This window comes from Oncorhynchus mykiss, chromosome 8 (genome assembly GCF_057628025.1).
Source record: "Oncorhynchus mykiss isolate SJ-2025 chromosome 8, ASM5762802v1, whole genome shotgun sequence".
Taxonomy (NCBI): Eukaryota; Metazoa; Chordata; class Actinopteri; order Salmoniformes; family Salmonidae; genus Oncorhynchus; species Oncorhynchus mykiss.
Window position 1 is genome coordinate 10,817,136 of NC_143029.1, and position 26,491 is coordinate 10,843,626.

Consider the following 26,491-nt stretch of genomic DNA (forward strand, 5'->3'; position numbering starts at 1 on the left):
TTAAGTTTACACTGAAAACATTTTACCATCCCGAAAATTATAAAATTAGCAGCGGTGGAAGCAACATGGACTCCCACAACAGTCATACACACCATTTGAACCAGGGAGGGCGTTAGGTGGCTAGTGTTAGTCGTATAGGGTATTAACTGCCTGAGTGGAAAGTGAAGGACAGTATTTGAGGTGTGTGTGTGTGTGTGTGTGTGTGTGTGTGTGTGGGGGGGGGGGGGGTGTGTGTGTGAGCGAGTAAGCTGTGTGTGTGCCTTTACCAAATGAGTCAAACTCACACACATCAGGCAGTACCCCCCCCCCCCCCCCCCCCCATGCCCACGCTCAGCCTGTGCCATTTGACATTCCCAAGGATTCCCTGCCACTTCAAAGCCGCTCATAGGTCAGAGAGAAATAAGGATGGACTTCAAACCGACAGGTTCAGTAGGGAAAGAGCACTCAGTCCACGGCTTCCTCTGACCCGAGACACAGAAAAGGGAATGGTCTTCTAAAACTTAGTGTTGAAAAAGAACAGGGGTTGGAAAGGATGTGTTACTCATAACAGAGGTGGGCACCACCGCACTGCCCACATCTCTGCCGTGACATGCCACGCCACGGGGTAGGTGAGGATATGAGTCAGCACAGTAACAACCCACAACAACCGCAGCTCTCCGGTGTAACTGCCTTGCTCAAGGGAAGAACAACATTTTAAAAGCGGAAGACAAATTCCGGTTGAATGCGTTCAGTTGTGCAACTGACTAGTGTTCTACATTCCATTCATCTTATTGTTGTCATGCACTATGTTTAGATATGGCATGGTTCAGTCATTTCACCTGGGACTGAGCTTAGACCAACCACTGGTCTTGTCTGCTCCTGGTTTGAGAATAGTATTATGATGCCAAATTCTTCTCACCCATTGGCTGATTAGGATAGAAATATAAATCATTTAATTCTATGTAGCTACTTCTACACCATTTCATTTTTTAATAAACAAAAAAAAAAAGTATTTCTCATTCGATGCTGTTTCTCTGTGTGCAGCAATATTCCTCAGACACTGGGTGTTATTGTTCTGAGAGCCGAGGCACTGCCTCCCTAGGCAACCACTCCTCTCCGTGGAGAAGTGGAACGAGAGAGGGAGTAGGGGGCGAGGGACAAGTCTCTTGTGGAAGCCAAGGCTGGGAAGGGAGATAACGTTACATGCTGTGCATTCTTGCAATCACAATCGAACCTCCTTTCCTTCAACCTCCCTCCCTCCCTTTCCTCCAACCTCCCTTCCTCTCTTTCTCTTATGGCCATACTTGCGTTTGACACCTAACACCCTCCCTGGTTCAAATGGGCGTGTGTGTGTGTGTGTATGAGTGTTGTGGGAGCGGCAAGTCCAGGTGACTTCCTCAGTTGCCTTCCATTTGTGGAGCTGTAGAGGACTATGTCTGAAGCTCCCACCGGGAACACTGCTCACTACTTTTACCTCCGTGGGTTTGTGTAAGACCGCACCTGGTTAAGAAGTGTTGTTGAGACAACCTGGCACTCAAGTTTGGTACCCCATGAAGTGGCCTGGAGTGGGTCAGTCCAGCAGGTCCGTGCACTCGGTGTGTGGGAAGCAAGAGAGAGCCATGAGCACTCTGGGTCGGTCCAAGGACAAAACCTGGGGGGTCGCCCTCAGACCGGGCATGGAGATGGCCACCCTCCGGAGCGCCTGGGAGGAGAAAAGGCTCCTGAACGGATTCAACCGCAAGTTAACCCGTTGGTTCGGTGAGTCCTCGACCTCTGGAAATTGTTGGATGGTAGTATTCTCTGTTCATATTTACCATGTTCACATTCAGTCTTAATTCCCTGACAACGCTCCCAAGGATGACTTTGTTTTAGGGGGGAAGCTATGAGGTCAAGATTTTAAAACCTGATACTGCTTGTTGACATATTGCAAAGAATCGTAAAATCTGGGGACCTTTGTTCTACCTTCATCTTTCTTCACCCACCACTTGTTCTGATCACCATTCACTTCCACTATAATGGGATTTATTTTTTAAAGAATCAGCACCAACACTAAGATTGCTGCAGTCAATGGAGTCTGCATAATTTCTTGTCAGCATGATATTGCAGCTTCGCCCTACCTATAGGTAGCCCAAGAGACAGGACCTCTGGGATGCTTTGGAGAAAGCTAGTTGGCTGTTTTCAGACGCCAAAGCCTGTATCTATGGGACCAAAGCCGGTATCCATGGCAGTCTGTCTCCGGAGTGGCGGTTAAGTCCTGTGGCTTTATAAGCGCCTGCTGGTTGATTTGTGTGTTCACGGCACAGCGGTGGTCGGGGAACCTTTTTCCTGATGTGCTCCACTTCGCAAAGAAGACACTTATATTTCAACGGTGCAGAGGTTATTTGATTTTAGGATATATATGAATCATAGTGATTGTTTAGTTGTATCCCAACTGGTATTAGGGGAGTCGTAGCTGGATCTCTTAGAAAGCCTGGACCCCCCCTCCAGGTGAAAGAATCATTCACCATGAAAATGCTGAACATGGGTTGGTTTATTCTCCCTCCATGCCAGTCTACATGAATAGGGTTTACAGGAGTAAGATTTGTATTTATACTAGCCTGTGATTTATATTTGTAAACGCTAGTTCAAAGATGTCACCACATGCCTGAGACTGTGTCTGCTTTGAGATTTATGTCTGTGTGCATGGATAAATGACTTCATTTTGATGTATAGTGTTTGGATAGGTTTGAGTGCCTTCGTACACGTTAGTATTTCATTCTACGGTTTCATTCTACACTATATGTACAGTATGTCTCCTTTGCGTGTATGCACACATTGATTGACTCCTTATTAATAATTGAAAGTCACTATGTAACAGCCTGTTACGTTCTGAAATTGTCGGGCAGGCTGAAATTGTCGACATAGCTTTAAATCTCAAGTGTTTATTTAGATTATTTTCTTGACTGCACTGTATGGAAGGAAGCCTTTTCCACCAGTAATATAGTAAAACAAATATAGAGTATCTTGCACTTTTTAAATAGTATCTCAAAATACAAAAATGTTGAGATAGTAGATCATACTTATTGGATGTGTTTCTTCATTTGTAGCATTGTCTCCAAAGGAGTGTTTTCCTAGGGCACAGAGTGTGACCTAGGTAGGCTAACCTAACCAGGTAAAACTCTGGACCCTAGTTGTAGGGTATGACATAGTAAAACAGTTTTATTACGGGCTGTGATTTGACCCGTTCTTTCTAATCAGGTCATGTGGGTTTAAAAAACCCACTAAAACAACAACTGCAATTAGACAATAGAACTAACCGGGTTTAGCTTGCTTTATGCAGGGTTGCGTTGTGTAGGTCTTTGCATCTGTAGTTAAAACGTTACTCCCACAGTATGTCATAGATAGCTAGATAGCCTAGCCACCCAAAGTTTGAGTATAAACCAAATTCGATCACATTCACATTTTCTCTTAACACAAATAAATAGATGTATTTTAGGCTATATATACATAGCTTAGCCATAAATACATGTTATTGTTGGTTTCCCCTGGCCAGAGGGGAATATACAGTAGGGCATAGGCTTATTTAGGCTGCCTGCAGCTGTGGTTATCGGAAGGCTACAGTTGATCAGACTGAAGGACAGATTCATTGTGCATGAGGTAAGAAGTCATGAGGTAAATCAGTCTAATCAACAGTACTTTGACCCTCTTTTCAATGCTTTTGTGTCTATTTTTTGGGGACAAATGCGAGCTTGCCACAACGTTTTCTGGCGTCCCTACTGTGCTAATCTTTGCAACGTGGATAAATAGAACAAAATCTCCACATAAAGTTACAAATTAAGAACCATATCCTATATGTATGTTCTACGATCTCAATTTTGAGTTACTATCTCAACATTTTTTGATATTATCAACGTTTTAGTTGTTTGCGGTGGCGGGAATGAGCGTCCATAGCACTAAGCGAGAGGTCTGGGCAAGAAGCAACCCCCCCCCCCCCCCCCCCCCAATTTGATTTTACCTCATATAATGACATTATTTTGATCAAATGATGCTTCACTTTAAAATGGTAGCTAGTGTTATCCTATAGGAGCTCCTATATAGCTATGGTTCAGCTAAACGTCAGCATTCAGCTATAGCTAGCATGTTTATGTGAGGACGCAGAAATGATTTTGTTTAGCTAGCTAGCTAACGCTACCTAGCTGTGTAGCCTAAATTATAATACTGTATTGAATGATGCTGGATAACTTTTTTGTACTGTTATATTCGTATAGGAGGTGGAAGCATTCACTCATATGCTAACGTTACTAGATTGTGAAGCATGTTTGCTTGCTAATTGAATGTGTATGGATGATAAAATTACCTTTTTATTGTCTGCACATGCTTGTGGATTGTTGCATTATTCAATCGTGTAATATGGTTTTGTTGCATTATTTATGTTTTAGAATAAATGTTGTTGTTGAGTAGTTTGTGCTGATTGGCTAGTGACTACTGTGATATTTACGGTCAATTTGAGCTGCAGACCAAGAATAGGCTTTGCCAGCCACAACGTAAGGTAAGGATGTAATATGAAATCTCTTTCGCCAATCCGCTCCTCACACTCTCCTTCCTCTCGTAGTGGGGACAGGTCCTAAATGTGTGTGAACCCCGTGTATTTGAATGTCTGTGTGGCTCCATACTGGTAGTACTTCAACCAACGGCTGTGTTTGTGTGTAGGTGAAAGTCCAGCCACTGCCTCTTAAGGCTGACTGGCTGACTGGAGACGGACGTTACCGGTTTGAAAATGTTTTCTTTCAAAGTGTGCGCCCTAGGACTAGGAGAATGCACCGGAAAAAGGGAATTGTATCAGTGCTGGACTTCGCTCCTACAACAAGGCCTGACCTTGACCAGGGGGTTTAACGAGTCAATGGGAGAGTTAAGCATAGCGAGGGAGAGGGAGGCCCACCTTTTCCTCTCTGTGCACCCATCTCTTCACTCTGCTATTGCTGCTGCAGTAAGAGTTTATTAAGTGTTGCTCTGCTAACCGATAGTCACAAGTTGCTCCATGTTTGATAGGGGTATGTGTACCAATGTAATGCTATATCACTTTTTGTACATTAGGCTTACTGATTTGCTAAGTGCTGATGAACTCTACAGTTATATATTTTGGCATGACTCTGTTTGAATGTCTCTGTCTATTCCTCCCCCCCCCAGGTAGAAACACAGGCTCAGTCCTGTACAAATGTATTACAGAACTGTCTCCGGACTGGTTAGTGGGTATGTCCATGTATATATATTTTTTTGCATGCTAGAAAGAAAAGCTCAATCAAACTTATTTTTAAAAAATACCAACAAATCAATCTTTGGTTTTCTGTATGATCCGTCTCCACATATTACAATCAATTCATCTGACTCAATGATTTGGCATGCAGAAGATTTGCTACTGACATAACATACCCGCTTATAATGTAGATGAATGATTATTGTGCAATGATGATCTGACAATGAGGTTATAGTGCGACGACGCTAACCATTGACTCCCAAGACAGGAATGGATCATATTATTATTATTATTCTATTGTGGAAACTGGATGTAAAAGCTACAAAGGCTGATCTACTGCATTGCAGAGCAGTCTAATAGGGGAAAACATGCTAATGCTAATCATGCACTCTTGTCACGAATGGATGATTTAACAATGATTTAATTGAGCGTTAATGGTAAACACCCATGAGGAGAATGGATCCTGACATTCCCGTGGGAACGTTGTGTCCTTCATACTAACAGAAAAGTCATTCTCTTTCGAGTTTGTCCCGTGATCTTCCTGTCGGCTCATCTCAGCGTGTCCAAAAAATATACACATCAAATAACGCTATTTGATTTGTCAAATAAGCTTGTTGACCAATCAGGACTTGAATATGACTGCACGTCAAATAATAATTTAATGTGTTCATTCATTTTTTATGTAATTATTACACTATCACTTGTATTTCATATGTCACGATTCATCGATACGTATGCTATGATGCTGGTAAAGTTGTCTCGCGCACGTACAGTGCTGGCCATAAAAAAAAAAGCTAGCTTGCTCATGCAAACAATGTTCTTCCCCAAAAAACATAGCTAGTTTCAGTAGCTGTAGTTAGCTAGTTAACTATATAGCTCGGTGTCATCTAAAATAACCCTCATTCAGAAGACAGTTCTTATTTGATTAATGGTGGTCGGACCCATCTTTGTGAAGCTAGCCACAATAGTGGACTTTTCAAAATAAAAGTATGGCATAATTCTATTTGTATTCATTTGAATCACTGTCAATGATCTTCCGGCGCCGACAGAGATGGCCGCCTCGCTTCGCGTTCCTAGGAAACTATGCAGTTTTTTGTTTTTTTACGTGTTATTTCTTACATTAGTACCCCAGGTCATCTTAGGTTTCATTACATACAGTCGAGAAGAACTACTGAATATAAGATCAGCATCAACTCACCATCAGAACGACCAAGAATATGTTTTTCGCGACGCGGATCCTGTGTTCTGCCTTACAAACAGGACAACGGAGTGGATCCTATGCAGCGACCCAAAAAAACGACTCCGAAAGAGAGGGAAACGGGGCGGTCTTCTGGTCAGACTCCGGAGACGGGCACAGCGCGCACCACTCCCTAGCATTCTTCTTGCCAATGTCCAGTCTCTTGACAACAAGGTTGATGAAATCCGAGCAAGGGTAGCATTCCAGAGGGACATCAGAGACTGTAACGTCCTTTGCTTCACGGAAACGTGGCTTACTGGAGAGACGCTTTCCGAAGCGGTGCAGCCAACAGGTTTCTCCACGCATCGCGCAGACAGGAAAAAACATCTTTCTGGTAAAAAGAGGGGCGGGGGCGTATGCCTTATGACTAACGTGACATGGTGCGATGAAAGAAACATACAGGAACTCAAATCCTTCTGTTCACCTGATTTAGAATTCCTCACAATCAAATGTAGACCGCATTATCTACCAAGAGAATTCTCTTCGATTATAATCACAGCCGTATATATCCCCCCCCAAGCAGACACATCGATGGCTCTGAACGAACTTTATTTAACTCTCTGCAAACTGGAAACAATTTATCCGGAGGCTGCATTCATTGTAGCTGGGGATTTTAACAAGGCTAATCTGAAAACAAGACTCCCCAAATTTTATCAGCATATCGATTGCGCAACCAGGGGAGGAAAGACCTTGGACCATTGTTACTCTAACTTCCGCGACGCATATAAGGCCCTGCCCCGCCCCCCTTTCGGAAAAGCTGACCACGACTCCATTTTGTTGATCCCTGCCTACAGACAGAAACTAAAACAAGAGGCTCCCACGCTGAGGTCTGTCCAACGCTGGTCCGACCAAGCTGACTCCACACTCCAAGACTGCTTCCATCACGTGGACTGGGAGATGTTTCGTATTGCGTCAGATAACAACATTGACGAATACGCTGATTCGGTGTGCGAGTTCATTAGAACGTGCGTTGAAGATGTCGTTCCCATAGCAACGATTAAAACATTCCCTAACCAGAAACCGTGGATTGATGGCAGCATTCGTGTGAAACTGAAAGCGCGAACCACTGCTTTTAATCAGGGCAAGGTGTCTGGTAACATGACCGAATACAAACAGTGCAGCTATTCCCTCCGCAAGGCTATCAAACAAGCTAAGCGCCAGTACAGAGACAAAGTAGAATCTCAATTCAACGGCTCAGACACAAGAGGCATGTGGCAGGGTCTACAGTCAATCACGGACTACAGGAAGAAACCCAGCCCAGTCACGGACCAGGATGTCTTGCTCCCAGGCAGACTAAATAACTTTTTTGCCCGCTTTGAGGACAATACAGTGCCACTGACACGGCCTGCAACGAAAACATGCGGTCTCTCCTTCACTGCAGCCGAGGTGAGTAAGACATTTAAACGTGTTAACCCTCGCAAGGCTGCAGGCCCAGATGGCATCCCCAGCCGCGCCCTCAGAGCATGCGCAGACCAGCTGGCCGGTGTGTTTACGGACATATTCAATCAATCCCTATACCAGTCTGCTGTTCCCACATGCTTCAAGAGGGCCACCATTGTTCCTGTTCCCAAGAAAGCTAAGGTAACTGAGCTAAATGACTACCGCCCCGTAGCACTCACATCCGTCATCATGAAGTGCTTTGAGAGACTAGTCAAGGACCATATCACCTCCACCCTACCTGACACCCTAGACCCACTCCAATTTGCTTACCGCCCAAATAGGTCCACAGACGATGCAATCTCAACCACACTGCACACTGCCCTAACCCATCTGGACAAGAGGAATACCTATGTGAGAATGCTGTTCATCGACTACAGCTCGGCATTCAACACCATAGTACCCTCCAAGCTCGTCATCAAGCTCGAGACCCTGGGTCTCGACCCCGCCCTGTGCAACTGGGTACTGGACTTCCTGACGGGCCGCCCCCAGGTGGTGAGGGTAGGCAACAACATCTCCTCCCCGCTGATCCTCAACACTGGGGCCCCACAAGGTTGCGTTCTGAGCCCTCTCCTGTACTCCCTGTTCACCCACGACTGCGTGGCCACGCACGCCTCCAACTCAATCATCAAGTTTGCGGACGACACAACAGTGGTAGGCTTGATTACCAACAACGATGAGACGGCCTACAGGGAGGAGGTGAGGGCCCTCGGAGTGTGGTGTCAGGAAAACAACCTCACACTCAACGTCAACAAAACTAAGGAGATGATTGTGGACTTCAGGAAACAGCAGAGGGAACACCCCCCTATCCACATCGATGGAACAGTAGTGGAGAGGGTAGCAAGTTTTAAGTTCCTCGGCATACACATCACAGACAAACTGAATTGGTCCACTCACACAGACAGCATCGTGAAGAAGGCGCAGCAGCGCCTCTTCAACCTCAGGAGGCTGAAGAAATTCGGCTTGTCACCAAAAGCACTCACAAACTTCTACAGATGCACAATCGAGAGCATCCTGGCGGGCTGTATCACCGCCTGGTATGGCAACTGCACCGCCCTCAACCGTAAGGCTCTCCAGAGGGTAGTGAGGTCTGCACAACGCATCACCGGGGGCAAACTACCTGCCCTCCAGGACACCTACACCACCCGATGTCACAGGAAGGCCATAAAGATCATCAAGGACATCAACCACCCGAGCCACTGCCTGTTCACCCCGCTATCATCCAGAAGGCGAGGTCAGTACAGGTGCATCAAAGCTGGGACCGAGAGAAGCTGTTTTTCAGTCTATCTCAAGGCCATCAGACTGTTAAACAGCCACCACTAACACTGAGTGGCTGCTGCCAACACACTGACACTGACTCAACTCCAGCCACTTTAATAATGGGAATTGATGGGAAATGATGTAAATATATCACTAGCCACTTTAAACAATGCTACCTTATATAAATGTTACTTACCCTACATTATTCATCTCATATGCATACGTATATACTGTACTCTATATCATCGACGGTATCCTTATGTAATACATGTATCACTAGCCACTTTATACTATACTATGCCACTTTGTTTACATACTCATCTCATTTGTACATACTGTACCCGATACCATCTACTGTATCTTGCCTATACTGCTCTGTACCATCACTCATTCATATATCCTTATGTACATATTCTTTATCCCCTTACACTGTGTACAAGACAGTAGTTTTGGAATTGTTAGTTAGATTACTTGTTATTACTGCATTGTCGGAACTAGAAGCACAAGCATTTCGCTACACTCGCATTAACATCTGCTAACCATGTGTATGTGACAAATAAAATTTGATTTGATTTGGATTTGCCTTGCGGTCGGAGGCCGAGCAATTGCCGGACCAGGCAGTGATGCAACCGGTCAGGATGCTCTCTATGTTGCAGCTGTAGAACCTTTTGAGGATCTCAGGACCCATGCCAAATCTTTTTAGTTTCCTGAGGGGGAATAGGCTTTCCTGAGGGGGAATAGGTTTTGTCGTGTTCTTCGACTGTCTTGGTGTGTTTGGACCCTTCTAATTTGTTGTTGATGTGGACACCAAGGAACTTGAAGCTCTCAACCTGCTCCACTACAGCCCCGTCGATAAGAATGGGGATGTGCTCGGTGCTCCTTTTCCTGTAGTCAACAATCATCTCCTTAGTCTTGGTTACGTTGAGGGATAGGTTGTTATTCTGGCACCACCCGGCCAGGTCTCTGACCTCGTCACTATAGGCTGTCTCGTTGTTGTCGGTGATCAGGCCTACCACTGTTGTCGTCTGCAAACTTAATGATGGTATTGGAGTCGTGCCTGGCCATGCAGTTATGGGTGAACAGGGAGCACGTACCCCTGGGGAGCTCCAGTGTTGAGGAATCAGCGTGGCAGATGTGTTGCTACCTACCCTCACCACCTGGGGGCGGCCCGTCAGGATGTCCAGGATCCAGTTGCAGTGGGAGGTGTTTAGTGCCAGGTGCCTTAGCTTAGTGATGAGCTTTGAGGGTACTATGGTGTTGAACGCTGAGCTGTAGTCAATGAATAGCATTCTCACATAGGTGTTCCTTTTGTCCAGGTGGGAAAGGGCAGTGGGGAGTAGTATAGAGATTGCATCATCTGTGGATCTGTTTGGCGGTATGCAAATTGGAGTGGGTCTAGGGTTTCTGGGATAGTGGTGTTAATGTGAGCCAATAACAGCCTTTCAAAGCACTTCATGGCTACGGACGTGAGTGCTACACGTCTGTAGTCATTTAGGCAGCTTACCTTAGTGTTCTTGGGCACAGGGACTGTGGTGGTCTGCTTGAGACATGTTGATATTGCAGACTCAATCAGGGACATGTTGAAAATGTCAGTGAAGACACAGGCCAGTTGGTCAGCACATGCCCGGAGCACTCGTCCTGGTAATCCGTCTGGCCCCGCAGCCTTGTGTATGTTGACCTGTTTAAAGGTCTTACTCACGTTGGCTATGGAGAGCGTGATCACAAAGTCGTCCGGAACAGCTGATGCTCACATGCATGCCTTAGTCTTGCTTGCCTCGAAGCGAGCATAAAGGTGATTTATCTTGTCTGGTAGGCTCATGTCACTGGGCAACTTGCGGCTGTTGTTCCCTTTGTAGTCTGTAATACTTTGCAAGCCCTGCCACATCCGACGAGCGTCGGAGCCAGTGTAGTATGATTTAATCTTAGCCCTGTATTGACACTTTGCCTGTTTGATGGTTCGTCGCAGGTTATAGCGGGATTTCTTGTAAGCTTCCGGGTTAGAGTCCCGATGTGCTGATATCCAGAAGCTATTTTCTGCCTTAAGATACGGTTTCAGAAACATTATGTGCAAAATAATTTACAAATAACATGAAAATAAACACATAATCGCACAATTGGTTAGGAGACAGTAAAACGGCGGCCATCTCCTCCGGTGCCATCTTGGGCTAGGTTAGGAATGCTGTGTTGCACGTTTAGCGCGACAATTTACTTGGCATCATTACATCATGTACGTTATCATGTACGTTATATAGGCATGCACGGTAGCATTAGCATAGACCACGATTGATTTGTTCATAGCCAGTTCTCCAAGTAGGCAGATCATTTCAGATCAAATACGAAGTTATAATTCCCTCAGTCATGTTCCTTATAGGCTGATTTTATGATTCTCTTTTCCAATGTCCGTACTGACACACAACTTGGAATACATACCCACAATGCATTGCTATTAAATGGTATGCTCGTGTGTACATTATAGGCTGTCATTGTAAATAATAATTTGTTCTTAACTGACATGCCTAGTTAAATAAAAGCTAAATCAAATAAATAAAAATATTGTTTGTGTGTTGGTACTAAGGGATCGTATTACTCTCATAGCTTTATTGATAAGCCTACTATGTCAATAAATGATCTTCCCCTTAGTCATATCCTGTTTCCTCTTGGCTCATCAGGGAGTCAACATGCAGAAACATGTTATAGTCCAAGAACAGTCTTCCACCAGAAACCCTTGTTAACAGCTGTGGAATGTCTTGTGCCTGCTGGTGTTTTGAGGAAGCTACAGTGTCTTTGATTTTGGTCTGCTGTCTTCAATGAATTTTCCAGCGGTTCAAACTGACATGATTTACAGTATGTTGTTCTAATGTTTTAGTTTGTGACCGATGTTTTGGGCTCTTTGGAATGGCAGCACTTTACTTAATTGCATCATCTCTGCAAATCCTATTTAGAGGCCACTAATGCTTTGATGGTGTGAGGTTCTGACATGTGTTTGCAAATGTTGATATTTTGGGTTGCTTATGTCGTTTGGGAATGTATGACACCTCACAGGGTGTGTAGTAATTCTGTAATTTCTCTTCATTTTTTTCTCGGGAAGCACTCTTGTTTTTGCAATGCCATACTCATACATCAATGATGTAACTATTTGATGACGCGGGCTCAAATCCTGTGGAGGGAACCAAATGGGTCATGGTAAATGATTTGCTTATATTATAAAACTGTGGCATACATTTCCTTCCGTTCAGTTATGAAATGATAGTTACCAAGGAACTAGTCACACTAACAAAACCTGGGGGTGCTTTCCAACTGATGCGGCGTTCACAGTGATGAACTCATGCAATGTTATATGCATTTGCGTTGTAAAATAACAAAGCAGTCATTACCTATATGTTTCGTTATTTGCTTTGGCCTATGTATATTCATGTGCTTGTCTACTGGAACTATACGATATAATCAAAATATGATATACAGTGCATACATGGATAGGCCCAATATGATCTTTGAGAGATCTGTTAAATGTTTCCTTCTACCTTTAATGGAAGCTGAAGTCGTATACTGTATTATCATAGCAGTGCTGTCTTTACCACTATGGCCTTGTTAGTATATGTAGACTTTATGGGGTGCTGAGGACCCGATGCCTCAAGATCGACCTCAGAGCGTGGCCATTCTGTAAAATGACCACTGCTCAAACGCTCAGCTCATCAAGTGAAGTGGGCAGCTCGGAAGTCTCCCAAGTCCACCATGACTTTTCCACCAACTGTTTCTGTCCTAATGTTAACACAAAATTCCTTAGTTGAGAATGGAAAAGCTCCCACTGATCCAGAAGGAAATTACTGGATTTCTGTATTTTCCAGAGGATGTGGTGTTTTAATTCAGGCACATTTTAGGATGACCTAACAGAGGTCCTTTTGTAATACTTGAGGCTGAGTTGCCCTTCACCACAGTTTTAGGTTCCGCTTACCTTTTTAAGGCCATCTTCAGCATGACCAGGCTGTTCAAATGTGGGGTCCTTTGTTCTGGTACACACCTAAAACATGTCCCTTCTCCAGTTCCCAGGAGATTTCACTCCCTTTAAAAAAATATATATATATCTGATGGAATTCACAGGCTTTAATGCTGAATCTGTTATTCCAAAAGCAAATTTTGGAAATGAGAAAAATCAACATGAGACCATCTGAATTGATGTTGAATGGGTCGGGCTTCAGGGAGAAGCCAGGAAAAGGAAACCACTATTGCAAACTTAATCGATCATAAATAACTGTCATTTCCTCATGAGCAACATTACAGTCGTGGCCAAAAGTTTAGAGAATGACACAAATATTAATTCCTACAAAGTCTGCTGCTTCAGTGTCTTTTAGATATTTTCGTCAGATGTTACTATAGAATACTGAAGTATAATTACAAGCATTTTCATAAGTATCAAAGGCTTTTATTGACAATTTCATGACGTTGATGCAAAGAGTCAATATTTGCAGTGTTTTTCAAGACTGCAATCTGCCCTGGCATGCTGTCAATTAACTTCTGGGCCACATCCTGACTGATGGCAGCCTATTCTTGCATAATCAATGCTTGGAGTTTGTCAGAATTTGTGGGTTTTTGATTGACCACAAGTTCTCAATGGGATTAAGGTCTGGGGAGTTTCCTGGCCATGGACCCAAAACATTCTGGAGTATATGCAAATTGCCATCATACAAACTGAGGCAGCAGACTTTGTGAAAATTAATATTTGTGTCATTCTCAAAACTTATGGCCACGACTGTACATCAAAAGCAGAACACGGTGTCACATTCCGCTGTCTTCATTTCGTGAACAGTTTTGGTACTATCTCAGTACTTGTATTGTATGTAGTATATACAGTTTAAGTATTAATACTCATAGTTTATTTAGTGTAGTATCTAATGTACAGTGCATTGGGAAAGTATTCAGACCCCTTGACTTTTTCTACGTTTTGTTACGTTACAGCCTTATTCTAAAATTGAGTCGTTTCTTTCCTCATCAATCTACACACAATACCCCATAATAACAAAGCAATATATATATATTCAGAATGCACTTTATTTAGTGTGTGTGTGTCCCATCATAAGTATTCACATTTTGTTGCATTACAAAGTGGGATTAAAAAAGATTCAAGTGATTTTCTTTTTGTTATTGATCTACACAATTTTTTTTATTTAAAAAACTTTTTTTACAAACTAATACAAATTATAGAACTAAAATATTGTCTGCATAACTATTCACCCCCTTTGTATAGGCCCTGCCTAAATCAGTTCTGGAGAAACAATTAAAATAAGTTACATGGACTGTGAAATAATAGGGGTTGACATGATTTTTTTTAATGACTTCCCGTTTCTCTGTGCCCCATAGATACAACATTGGTAAAGTTCCTCAGTAAAGTATTGAATTTCAAGCACAGATTAAACTACAAAGAGCTTTTTGAAAGAAGGGCAGGGATTGTTAGATGGGTAACAAATCAGAAATGTAATATATTTTTAAGCATGGTCAAGTTAATAATTACGCTCTTTGGAATATATAATAAACCATCCAGACACATCAAAGATGGTCTTGCTTCTGATCTGAGCTGCGGGACTGGAAAAAAAAACTGCTCAGGGATTTCACCATGATTCAGACTTCAAGGGCTGTGATGGGTGAAAACTTAGGATGGATCAACAACATCGTAGTGACTCAACAATAATGACGTAAATTATAGTGAAAAGAAGAATACAAATATTCCAAAACATTAATCCTGTAAGGCATTAAAGTAATCCTGCAAAAACAAATGCACCAAAGGAATACACTTTTTTTGGGCTAAATGCAAAGCCTTATGATTGGGTCAAATCCAACACCACACATTCACTAAGTAACTGTGTCCTTGTTTTCAAGCATTGGGGTGGCTGCATCATGGTAGGGGTATGCTTTTCATCGGCAAAGACGTCAGTTTTTCAGGATAAAAAGAAACGGTATGGAGCTAAGCACAGGCAAAACCCTTTAGGAGAACCTGCTTCAGTCTGCTTGACACCAGGCACTGAGAGGAACCTTTCAGCAGGACAGAAACCTACGACACAAGGCCAAATCTACACTGCCGTGTCTTACCAAGAATACCGTGAAAGTTCCAGTGTGGCCAAGTTACAGTTTTGACTTAAATCTGCTTGAAAATCTATGGCAAGAATAGATAATTTCTGTCTAGCCATGATCCACAACACCTTGACAGAGCTTGAAAAATGTTAAAGAAAAATCTGCAAATATTGCACAATCCAGGTGTCATCGCTGCTAAAGGTGTTTCTAACATGTATTGACTCAGGGGGCGAATACTTATTTAATCGAGGTAAATTAGTGTTATTTTTCATTCATCTTAACAACAAAATGTAATGTTCAATTTTTTTTGTGTAGATTATTGACAAAAAAATGACAAAGCCATTTGAATCCCACTTTATATAGTTAAGAGACACTATAGCAATGGATTCTGCACTGCATTGAAGCATAGGATGTTCTTCTCCTGACCAGTCAATCATAATTGCAGCTCTCAAAACAAATTGAGTGAAGCCAACTTGCTTACATGGGGTATTTAACCAAGTGGATACTTTTTATTTTGCAGAATATGCCTGGACAAGTAGCCATCTTATAAATAGTGGGATGCTGCACTGATTTACACCTCTCCAAATCTCTCTTCCTGATAGGAAACTTCAGTTGCTGTACAATGTCAATAGGGGTCCATTAATGGTACATTTCTGGTGAAACAATCACAAGGCATCTTTGCTCTGCTATTTCTCAGTGAGGGACTTGTTCAGTTGATTGACCAAGTGATGCCTAGCTCTTTACTCATCTTTGATTTTTGCTTCAGAAAACTCAGGCGAGTTGAATATGTGATTTGGTGGATGAGCTTTTCCCACCTTTTGGATGACCAATCACAATGAATTCCACCAATGTCAGTCAGAATGTACATACGTTTTCCCTGACTTCCTGTCCTCTTCTCCTTCCAGAGTCCCCCCGTTTGTCCACTGCCTCCATCAGTAGTAATGAGCGGGCACCCTCCGCCACACCCTCCGACTGCTCCGACTTCCGCTCCGCTGGCCAGCGCCCCGTGAGCCTGGTCTCCACCTTGTCCTCGGGGTCAGGGTCATCCCGGGACGACGGCCCCGCTCCGCCTCCACCTGGCGGCAGCGTGCCCCCTACCGGAGACGACATCGACTTGGAGCTGAATCCTCCGGTTGGCGTCGGCGATCAGGACCGCCAGCATCCCGATACGGCGGACCCTTCTGGGGAAGGACTGGTCTCTCGTGGCGGGAAGTTCGACCAGCTTAACAACAACAACACTGACACGCCCTCGCGGGCTGCCAGCACCTGCCACACGCCCCCGTTATCGCCCTTCGCAGCCATAACCATGGCGCCCAACCCCAAGATCACCTACTTGGACCGGGTGGTCATGGAGATCATCGAGACGGAGCGCATGTACGTGAGGGATCTGCGCAGCATCGTGGAGGTACGTGACAAAGTATCCTCTCTGCTTTTAAAGAGCTCCCATGCATTACACAGTCAAATTGACCTTGGTATTTGTTGGTTTGCCTGTGAAATGTCTTTATTGCAAAAGAGCTCAGTCAAAATTTAGCCTATACAGAATTTGCCATTATCCCTCTATACACTGCTGGTAGTCAAATCATAACAGTTCTGTGTATAGTGAGTAGGCTGTTTATGTGAAATATCACAATGTAAACTGATTTACGCACTTGCGAGTGTAGAGAAGGCACCCCTAGCGAGGGACACTGGCGGGCTGACGGTGTCGCAGGCCTGGGATGTTTGCATGTGACAGGTGGGCTTTCTCCTCACAACCCCTTAGACAGGTCACACGATGGTCCAAGTCCCATTAGCATGCCCTATCTGTCAAGCCAGTCCCATGATTGGCCTAAACTTAAGGCTAGGCGCAAACAAAAAGGGCAATGAGAGGTCAGTCTCAGATTTACTGTGTGTTGTGTCTGGGATGACAATGCTCATAAAATCACATTTTAAGGCATGTTTGTAAACCATTGCATTGTGTGGACCAAAGAGATTGACAATGTAAACAAGGGTCTTTCATCTGGTCTCAAGTCGGGTGATTGGCTGGACTATTCAAAGATAGCTATGCGGATTTGGTTGTTGGCAGTAGGAAGGCCTCATGCTGAGTTGAATCCTTCAATCTCAAGCAATTTGAGTAACTCCAAAAGAGCGTCGCTGGAGATCTGTCATTCACTTATGGCAAATCCAGTTAGCGTGGTCAGACCAGTGCAGCGTTAGGGGGCTTAGCAGGTTTGTTTGTGTGCGAAGGAGACTGCAGCGCGAGCATGTGTTCCTTCTTCGTGTGTCAAGGCTTGTGACCACGTGCCACTCCATTTCAGCCAGTTCTCTCGACTGTATGGAACTGACTTGAACATTTTGACTTTTATCAATGACTTATTATCAGTGGGTGGAGATAGGAATCCATGGATACCAGGTGTGACGTCACTGGGTTGACTATTATTAACCCTTTAAGGCTAATGCTGTGGGATCATCTCCTTACATAACAATGGGTCTTGACTGGAGGATCATGCCGGTGCTTAAGCAGACAAGTCAATGTCTTTCTTCTTCCATACAGGATGCTGCATGTGGAGATTATGTGTACATTATGCACTGCACAGACTGATTCATCAAACATAATCCAAATATGACAACTTTGCAAACGCCATACACTAGTGGGTGAACACACACAGACACAATAGTGTTTACATACTGCTTTAGATACTACTGCACTGTTGGAGCTAGAAACACAAGCATTTAGTTAGATATTACTTGTTAGATATTACTGCACTGTTGGAGCTAGAAACACAAGCATTTTGCTACACCCACAATAACATCTGCCAAATCAAATTGTATTGGTCACATACACATGGTTAGCAGATGTTAATGGTCACATACACCTGGTTAGCATATGTTAATGGTCACATACACCTGGTTAGCAGATGTTAATGGTCACATACACCTGGTTAGCAGATGTTAATGGTCACATACACCTGGTTAGCAGATGTTAATGGTCACATACACCACACCTGGTTAGCAGATGTTAATGGTCACATACACCTCACCTGGTTAGCAGATGTTAATGGCCACATACACCTGGTTAGCAGATGTTACTGCGAGTGTAGCGAAATGTTTATGCTTCTAGTTTCAACAATGCAGCAATATCTGACAGGTAATATTGAACAATTCCACAACTACCTAATACACACAAATCTAAGGGAATGAATAAGAATATGTACATATAAATATATGGATGAGTGATGACCGAGCGGCATAGGCAAGATGGTATAGAATACAGTATATACATATGAGTATGTGACCAATAAAATGTGATTTCATGTACACACACACACACACACACCATGCTGGTATAGTGTTGTTACAAAGGAGTGAGCTCTGTTATTCCGGACCAGCTGTGGTTTAGACACACACACACCACGCTCAAGCACAACACTTACATACTATACACACATTATGCTTTTAACACATGCTCATCCACACACTCACACCCATCAGTCGAGAGCTCAGTCAAGCACATCCTGCTGAGAAAACGATTGTACAATGGCTGCTCACACACTCGTTCTCTCAGGCAAGTCTTCCTCTCGATAAATGTATTATTTTATTTTTTTAACTAGACACAGTACACTTAGAAATTGCAATCTTATAAACATGTATTCCATGAATACCTAAATGAGTGAAGTGAATGTTTTCTCATCTTATGATAAATGACATCTTAAAACTGTAGCACTGTTTCATTTTAAAGGACCAGGATGATACTCTGGAATGTTTTATGTAGCTGACAACATACTAGAGCTGGGACGACAAACCGAAAATGATCAATACTGACCATTATCAAGGACATTTTACTGATATCCATAATAACGAATAGTATCCTTTACGAAGAGGAAAGTGATGTTTCAAGTAAAATAAGGGGACCATGATAACCACAACATTTAAAGTAGTGGTCGTTGTCCTACGACAGATTTTTTTTATATTACACTTAAATTGATATGGATTTTTGTTCATATGGCCCAGCTCTACAACATACCATTCGTTACCATCACATTTATTTGAAGTAGTGGAGTCAGTGCTTTGCATTTCTTCGTCTTTTTTGTCCTGAAATCCATTGGTTACTTGGTTGGGTTAGTGTTGGAGTACTTGATTGGGCTAGGGTTGGAGTACTTGGTTGGGCTAGGGTTGGAGAACTTGATTGGGCTAGGGTTGGAGAACTTGGTTGGGCTAGGGTTGGAGTACTTGATTGGGCTAGGGTTGGAGTACTTGATTGGGCTAGGGTTGGAGTACTTGATTGGGCTAGGGTTGGAGTACTTGATTGGGCTAGGGTTGGAGTACTTGATTGGGCTAGGGTTGGAGTACTTGATTGGGCCAGGGTTAGGGTTGAGGTACTTGATTGCTTGACAAAGTCATGAGTGCCCAAAAGGCGGCTATCCAGAATTAGACATTTTTTTAAAAGAGCAAGATCCCACTCAAGTAACTGATTTCGGTCTGAAGAAGAGCTCTCAGCTAACTTGACATGGTATTAGCGACTTTCAGGAACTCTGTATTCAATCTCCCATGTAATTTGCGTGGCAACTGATCCATCAACATGGTAAACCTATGAAATTATTGCTCAGAACCCCAGATTAGCCAATCGGGGCACAGAAATGTCCCGCTCTCTGTCTCAACAGAGGTCATATGGTTGTGTTTTTTATTTGTTTTTTTATTTTATTTTACCAGGTAAATTCACTGAACACATTCTCATTGCAAAGTATCAATGACCCAAGTCTGCCTCAGAAGTAGTCGTATGTCCCATACTGTAGTTCCTGCACAGGGTAAAAGTTGCCTGTGAGCACCGTCCTTCAATACATTATGTGGGAAAATGCTAAACTGACCTTCAATTAGTGTCTCTAGGGGAAAGTTCCCCCTACTTCATGACCTTGACCCCACACCACCATCAATGCTCTAGCTCAGTATTTGCAAGTCTGGCTGAAAGTTCCACAAGAATAAAGACATTTCAAATGTCATTATGTCTATATACAATGTTGTAACGATGTGCAAATAGTTAAAGTACAAAAGGGAAAATAAATAAACATTGGTCACTTTTCCTGTGGCAACAGGTTACAAATCGTGCTGCTGTGATGGCACACTGGTATTTTACCCCGTAGGTAGGGGAGTTCATGAAATGTTTGTTTGTTTTCAAATAATTTGGATCTGTGTAATCTGAGGGAAATATGTCTCTCTAATATGGTCATACATAGCGCAGGAGGTTAGGAAGTGCAGCTCAGTTTCCACCTCATTTTGTGGGCAGTGAGCACATAGCCTGTCTTCTCTTGAGAGCCAGGTCTGCCTACAGCGGCCTTTCTCAATAGCAAGGCTATGCTCACTGAGTCTGTACATAGTCAAAGCTTTCCTCAACTGTGGGTCAGTCACAGTGGTCAGGTATTCTGCCACTGTGTACTCTCTGTTTAGGGCCAAATAGCATTCTAGTTTGCTCAGTTGTTTTTGTAAATTCTTTCCAGTGTGTCAAGTATTTACGTATCTTTCTGTTTTCTCATGATTTGGTTGAGTCTAATTGTGTTTCTGTCCTGGGGCTGTGTGGGGTGTGTTTGTGAACAGAGCTCCAAGGCCAGCTTACTCTTCTCCAAGTTCATCTCTCTATAGGGAATTTAGCGGCTCTTTTCTGGATTTTGATAATTAGTGGGTATCGGCCTAATTCTGCACTGCATGCGTTATTTGGTGTTTTACGTTGTACACTGAGGATATTTTTGCAGAATTCTGCATGCAGAATCATAGTTTGGTGTTTGTCCCATTTTGTGAATTCTTGGTTGGTGAGTGGACCCCAGACCTCATAGGGCAATGGGTTCTATGACTGATTCAAGTATTTTTAGCCAGATCCTAATTGGTATGTCGAATTGTATGTTCCTTTTGATGGCATAGAAGTCCCTTCTAGGGCAATGGTGTCTTGATGGAATTTGTGGTCCTGGTGACTGGACCTTTTTTGGAACACCATTATTTTTTGTCTTACTGAGATTTAGGTCTGACAGAATCTGTGCAGAAGATCTAGGTGCTGCTGTCGGCCCTCCTTGGTTGGTGACAGAAGCACCAGATCATCAGCCAACAGTAGACATTTGGCTTCAGATTCTAGTAGGGTGAGGCCGGGTGCTGCAGACTGTTCTAGTATCTCTGACTTAACATTTGTTTGACTTAATTGAAGAACCTGCTATCAGTGGTAATGTGCATGGGTTGATTTATGTGTGAAAGGCACAAGACACCTTTTTATTTTCTCACTGAAATGACAATGGTTTATTCTCTTCAAGCTTGAGTTGTTGGAGGATGCAAGGTAGGGCCTCTCTATAAATATCAAACAGAGGCAGGGTCCCTAAATCTATTTAACTAACCACACAGCGCCAACCCTGGGCACTCCTATACTACCCCCCCCCCACCCACAAAAAGATGACTTCACAATCGTCCAGGATCTTACCTGACCATTCATTCAACCATAGAGAAAACCCATACTTACTATTCCAGTATTTTCTATCACAATTCCCTCTTTGACGTTTGTGGGTTTTGGGTGCTGGCCATGGTGCCTGGTTTGATTTTCATTCGAGCCTCTTTAACTGGCTCAGAGATGTAAAACGATACATTGTACGTGTGCGGGTTTCGCATGAGCTGGAATTTCCCTGTGAACTTGGAAATGTTTTAGCAAAAGTATGCCTCTGTGAGGTAAATCCGTAAGATTGGAAAATGAGCGGTGTAACACAAAATCCGACGCGGTGTTCCACATTCGGGGGAATGTTGACTTTTCCGTCGAAGCAGAAAGAACTGATTTCACCGTGGGCTTTAGTCCAGGGTGCTGTAAATGACATCTCCACTGACACCATTTCTCCACTGTATTTGATGAGCGAATACCATAACTCCATTGGGGTGTGGATTGCCTGTATATTCATTCGTTAAAATGTGTGATGTACGTTTTTGTTGAAATATGCTGACTCGTATACGTTTGCACCAAATAGGTCAGTGTATTCAGGCACGACTCCAACCACTACCCCACCCCACCCCATTATCCATTCAACCATATGTAACAGGATCCTTCTCTGCCACGGTCGACTCGAGATTCAAACCGGTGTTCCCAACCATACAGCATACCCATGAAGCCACCGACATTAGCGCCAGCCTGGGGTCATCCAGTATTTTAGGTTTCTGGGAAGGTGGCATCAGTGAGCGACACTAACTTAGCCCAATATGCATCCTTTCCATTGTTACCTGCATGCTCTTGTCCCATGAGCATTAATGACAGAGAAGGAAACACTAACACACTTCACTCTAGAAAGTTTGCTTCCTCCCATGAGGACCAGAGGTGAGGAAAACAAGTCTTTCTTTCTCTTCCACTTTTTCTTTCTCTCGCTCTCTTTCTTTCTTTTTTTCTTTAACTTTTTCCTTTTCATATTTGTGTGTGTGTGTGTCTACATCACCAGCATGTGTTGAATAGATGCGAGAAAGTAGTCCCCAAGGAGCAGGTTGTCTGATTTCAGACTGAGGAAAGCCTTGATTTACAGGGAGTAAGGGAAAAGGAGACCTCTCTCAGTGAGCCACCAGGGAAGCGTTGCAGGCACTAAACGATAACCCGTGATCAAGCAGGAAATCGAACTAAAACATATTGATATTAGTATCTTGCTTTATTTCGATTTCGTGGGGGGGGGGGTGTAGCTGTTTAGATACTAACAGTGTGGAGTGGTGTGTGTTGGATTTAGAAATGAAAGTGTAAATAGATGGCTGAACATTCTGAGCTAATCCTCCATCTGAGGTCTGATCTGCTTTTCTGATTATACCTTGACTGCATTTCAGATCAACTGGAATCTAACATGCCTCCACCACAGCATAGTTTACACTTGTTTGTGCGTACCTGCCCGAATGTGTGAGTGCGTGCGTGCGTGTGTGTGCGTGCGTGTGTGTGCCCTTTGTGTGTACCGTGCCCTTTGTGTGTGTGTTTGTGTAAGTAAATTGGTACAGTACATACTATAAGATAAAACTTGATCATGTGCATCTGTTGAATAACACGTTTTGTGTATTTAAGGATTAGGTAAGTGTGTTTTTGGATAAGGGGAAATTTGCACACGTCATTGTGTAATGAACTATTCCGATGAAGATTTGCATTCGAAGATGAACACCGAGACGGATGTACATGCACCCGCCGACCTGTGTGTGTGCTTGTAAACAATAAGCTTTTGTTTAGTTTTATCTAACCTCAATTCACCAGACTGAACCATGTTGTGTGCTTCAAAAACCTGTTTTGGGCCTAGGTTATGGTACAACGAAACTCTAATGTTTAGACAACCGTCATGATGTGCGGCGTGGTTGAAGCATCGCTCTTCTCGCTGGTGTTCTCTGTTCACCTCGTATGATCCCTTTGACCTGAGTTGACCACTTTGGTTAAAGCACATAGCCCACACGTAGTTCCTATCTGTTATTTATCCTCGTTGAGTGTGCTATAATGTCTGCAGATGGTTGGACTGCGTCCCGTTCCCCGGAGGATTAACAAAATGCTGCATGTTAACCAAAACATCACAGATCTAGTACAAAGCCCCTCCGACGCTTGCTTACACTGAGTAAAGCGGATACCTTTTGCGTTCGCTTGCGCCAAATTGGAAGCTGACTGTTACGTGGGCGCTAACAACGTTATTTTGGTCAACCTGCATGATGATTACTGTCTTTTTGTTCGGTGCATTTTGAACTGCTAGACAAAAACGAGACATGTCAGATTTCACCATGCTGTTCACTCACGCCCTCTAGTGGATGGCACTCACGCCCTCTAGTGGATAGATGAACTGTCTCACACACACACACACACACACACACACACACACACACACACACACACACACACACACACACACACACACACACACACAACTCCACCCAACCTGAATGACTATGGAAGTGCTGCAACTGGAAGCTGGAGGGTCCCCAGGTATTTATTTTAGCACAAAGTGGCATATCAATACACAAACACACACACTTATGCTGTCCCTTGCATATGTTATATTGTCTCATGACCAAGTTTTGATGTCAAAATAATCGTTGAGGGTTTACAGTGATGAGATCAACACAGACCCTAAAATAATGCTGACTTGTCAAGCAGTTTGCAAAAGGGTCTATTTGCTCCCTTTTGTATATACAGATTTCAGTCTACGGACAAATGTAAAAGCCTGACAACATAGCAGGAGGTCCTGACCATAACATAGCAGGAGGTCCTGACCATAACATAGCAGGAGGTCCTGACCATAACATAGCAGGAGGTCCTGACCATAACATAGCAGGAGGTCCTGACCATAACATAGCAGGAGGTCCTGACCATAACATAGCAGGAGGTCCTGACCATAACATAGCAGGAGGTCCTGACCATAACATAGCAGGAGGTCCTGACCATAACATAGCAGGAGGTCCTGACCATAACATAGCAGGAGGTCCTGACCATAACATAGCAGGAGGTCCTGAGCAATAACATAGCAGGAGGTCCTGAGCAATAACATAGCAGGAGGTCCTGAGCATAACATAGCAGGAGGTCCTGAGCATAACATAGCAGGAGGTCCTGAGCATAACATAGCAGGAGGTCCTGAGCATAACATAGCAGGAGGTCCTGAGCATAACATAGCAGGAGGTCCTGAGCATAACATAGCAGGAGGTCCTGAGCATAACATAGCAGGAGGTCCTGAGCATAACATAACAGGAGGTCCTGAGCATAACATAGCAGGAGGTCCTGAGCATAACATAGCAGGAGGTCCTGAGCATAACATAGCAGGAGGTCCTGAGCATAACATAGCAGGAGGTCCTGAGCATAACATAGCAGGAGGTCCTGAGCATAACATAGCAGGAGGTCCTGAGCATAACATAGCAGGAGGTCCTGAGCATAACATAGCAGGAGGTCCTGAGCATAACATAGCAGGAGGTCCTGAGCATAACATAGCAGGAGGTCCTGAGCATAACATAGCAGGAGGTCCTGAGCATAACATAGCAGGAGGTCCTGAGCATAACATAGCAGGAGGTCCTGAGCATAACATAGCAGGAGGTCCTGAGCATAACATAGCAGGAGGTCCTGAGCATAACATAGCAGGAGGTCCTGAGCATAACATAGCAGCAGGTCCTGAGCATAACATAGCAGGAGGTCCTGAGCATAACATAGCAGGAGGTCCTGAGCATAACATAGCAGGAGGTCCTGTCAATCATCCAGAGAATGGTACAGGAACTACAGTATGAATTTTCAAAACATACTTAAATGGCGTGTTATCAGTGTCACACGGAGTTTCTCAGAATAATTTATTTATGTTTGAACTTTGACATGTATTGGTTAGTTACAAACCAAAATAATATAGAGACAATCAGGGCAGATGTTAAAAAATAAAAATAGAGGCATTGAATCAAAAAAAGTATTTTGGTAAATAGACTTTATTAGTCAAAGTCGAAAAAGTAAAGAAATTAGTGTGGTGTGTGTGTGTGTGGCGCTCACTCGGGCTGTTCAAATGTTCAGTGACGTGAAAAAGGAGGAGGGACAGAAAAAAGGTTGGCTTGAAGGAGGGGCGGGAGGGGAGAAGTGATCCGGCATCTGCAGTTAGGGGAAAGGTTCTGTCTGGCAGACTTTCACCCCCAATAGAGGAGAAGAGAAAATGGACATTAGTTTAATCAGGATGGAACTTTGCTGTCTGTATTATTAGCTCTTTCAGGATATTAATGTCATTAGTGCTAACTTCGGGGACTAATTCTGAGCTAAGAAAACCCATAACTGTTTTGAGGTTCCCTAATGCACAAAAAAACTATTTTACATTGGTTTTAAATAAACCTTAACCCATTTCACTACCTCAGAAGTTTCAGTGCTACATTTACCTTCATGTTGTCTGATTCTGGCAGTTCATTTGCACCCATCAAGAGGATCTAATTTGTAATAATATGTGAAATGCTCAAATGACGCACACGTATTCAACAGGAGGTCGAACCCTGAGAATCGTACCTGTTTTGGATAGGGTTGGGTGTTGGACTTCTCCATCTTCTGTTGCCTCTTGGCCTGCTTCTTCTGGGACTTTTCCCTTTGGCTCCTCAACCATTCCTCCTCTACCTTCTTTCGTTCTTCCATTGCCATCAGTAGCGTGGCCCTTTTTTTCTGCTCAAACATAGCACAGGTCATGCCTCGGTCTAAATTGCCTTTGACCAACTGGTCCCCTTTCTTTTCCTCATTTACGAAGGTCTTCTTGATCTTTGTCTCGTGGTTTTGTCTTACTATTTTGTTCAGCCAGTACGCCGCCCTTCTGCACTTGCTGTTTTTGATGAATGCTTTTTTTTCT

The 26,491-nt window shown here is 43.5% G+C and overlaps 1 protein-coding gene across 5 annotated transcripts in view; it reads left to right on the forward strand.

The window, feature by feature from the left end:
* The window catches only part of plekhg3 (pleckstrin homology and RhoGEF domain containing G3), a 115,517-nt gene that overhangs the window by 51,113 nt on the left and 37,913 nt on the right, over positions 1 to 26,491 (forward strand). For 2 of the 5 annotated variants that reach the window (XM_090242553.1, XM_090242554.1), the window contains exons 3-4: positions 5,146 to 5,208; positions 16,115 to 16,614. In XM_090242553.1, the coding sequence (XP_090098679.1) occupies positions 5,146 to 5,208; positions 16,115 to 16,614 (563 nt within the window). Of the gene's footprint in view, positions 1 to 1,447; positions 1,738 to 5,145; positions 5,209 to 16,114; positions 16,615 to 26,491 lie in introns of those variants that run through there. The other 3 variants (XM_036984732.2, XM_090242555.1, XM_036984730.2) reach the window with 2 other exon arrangements.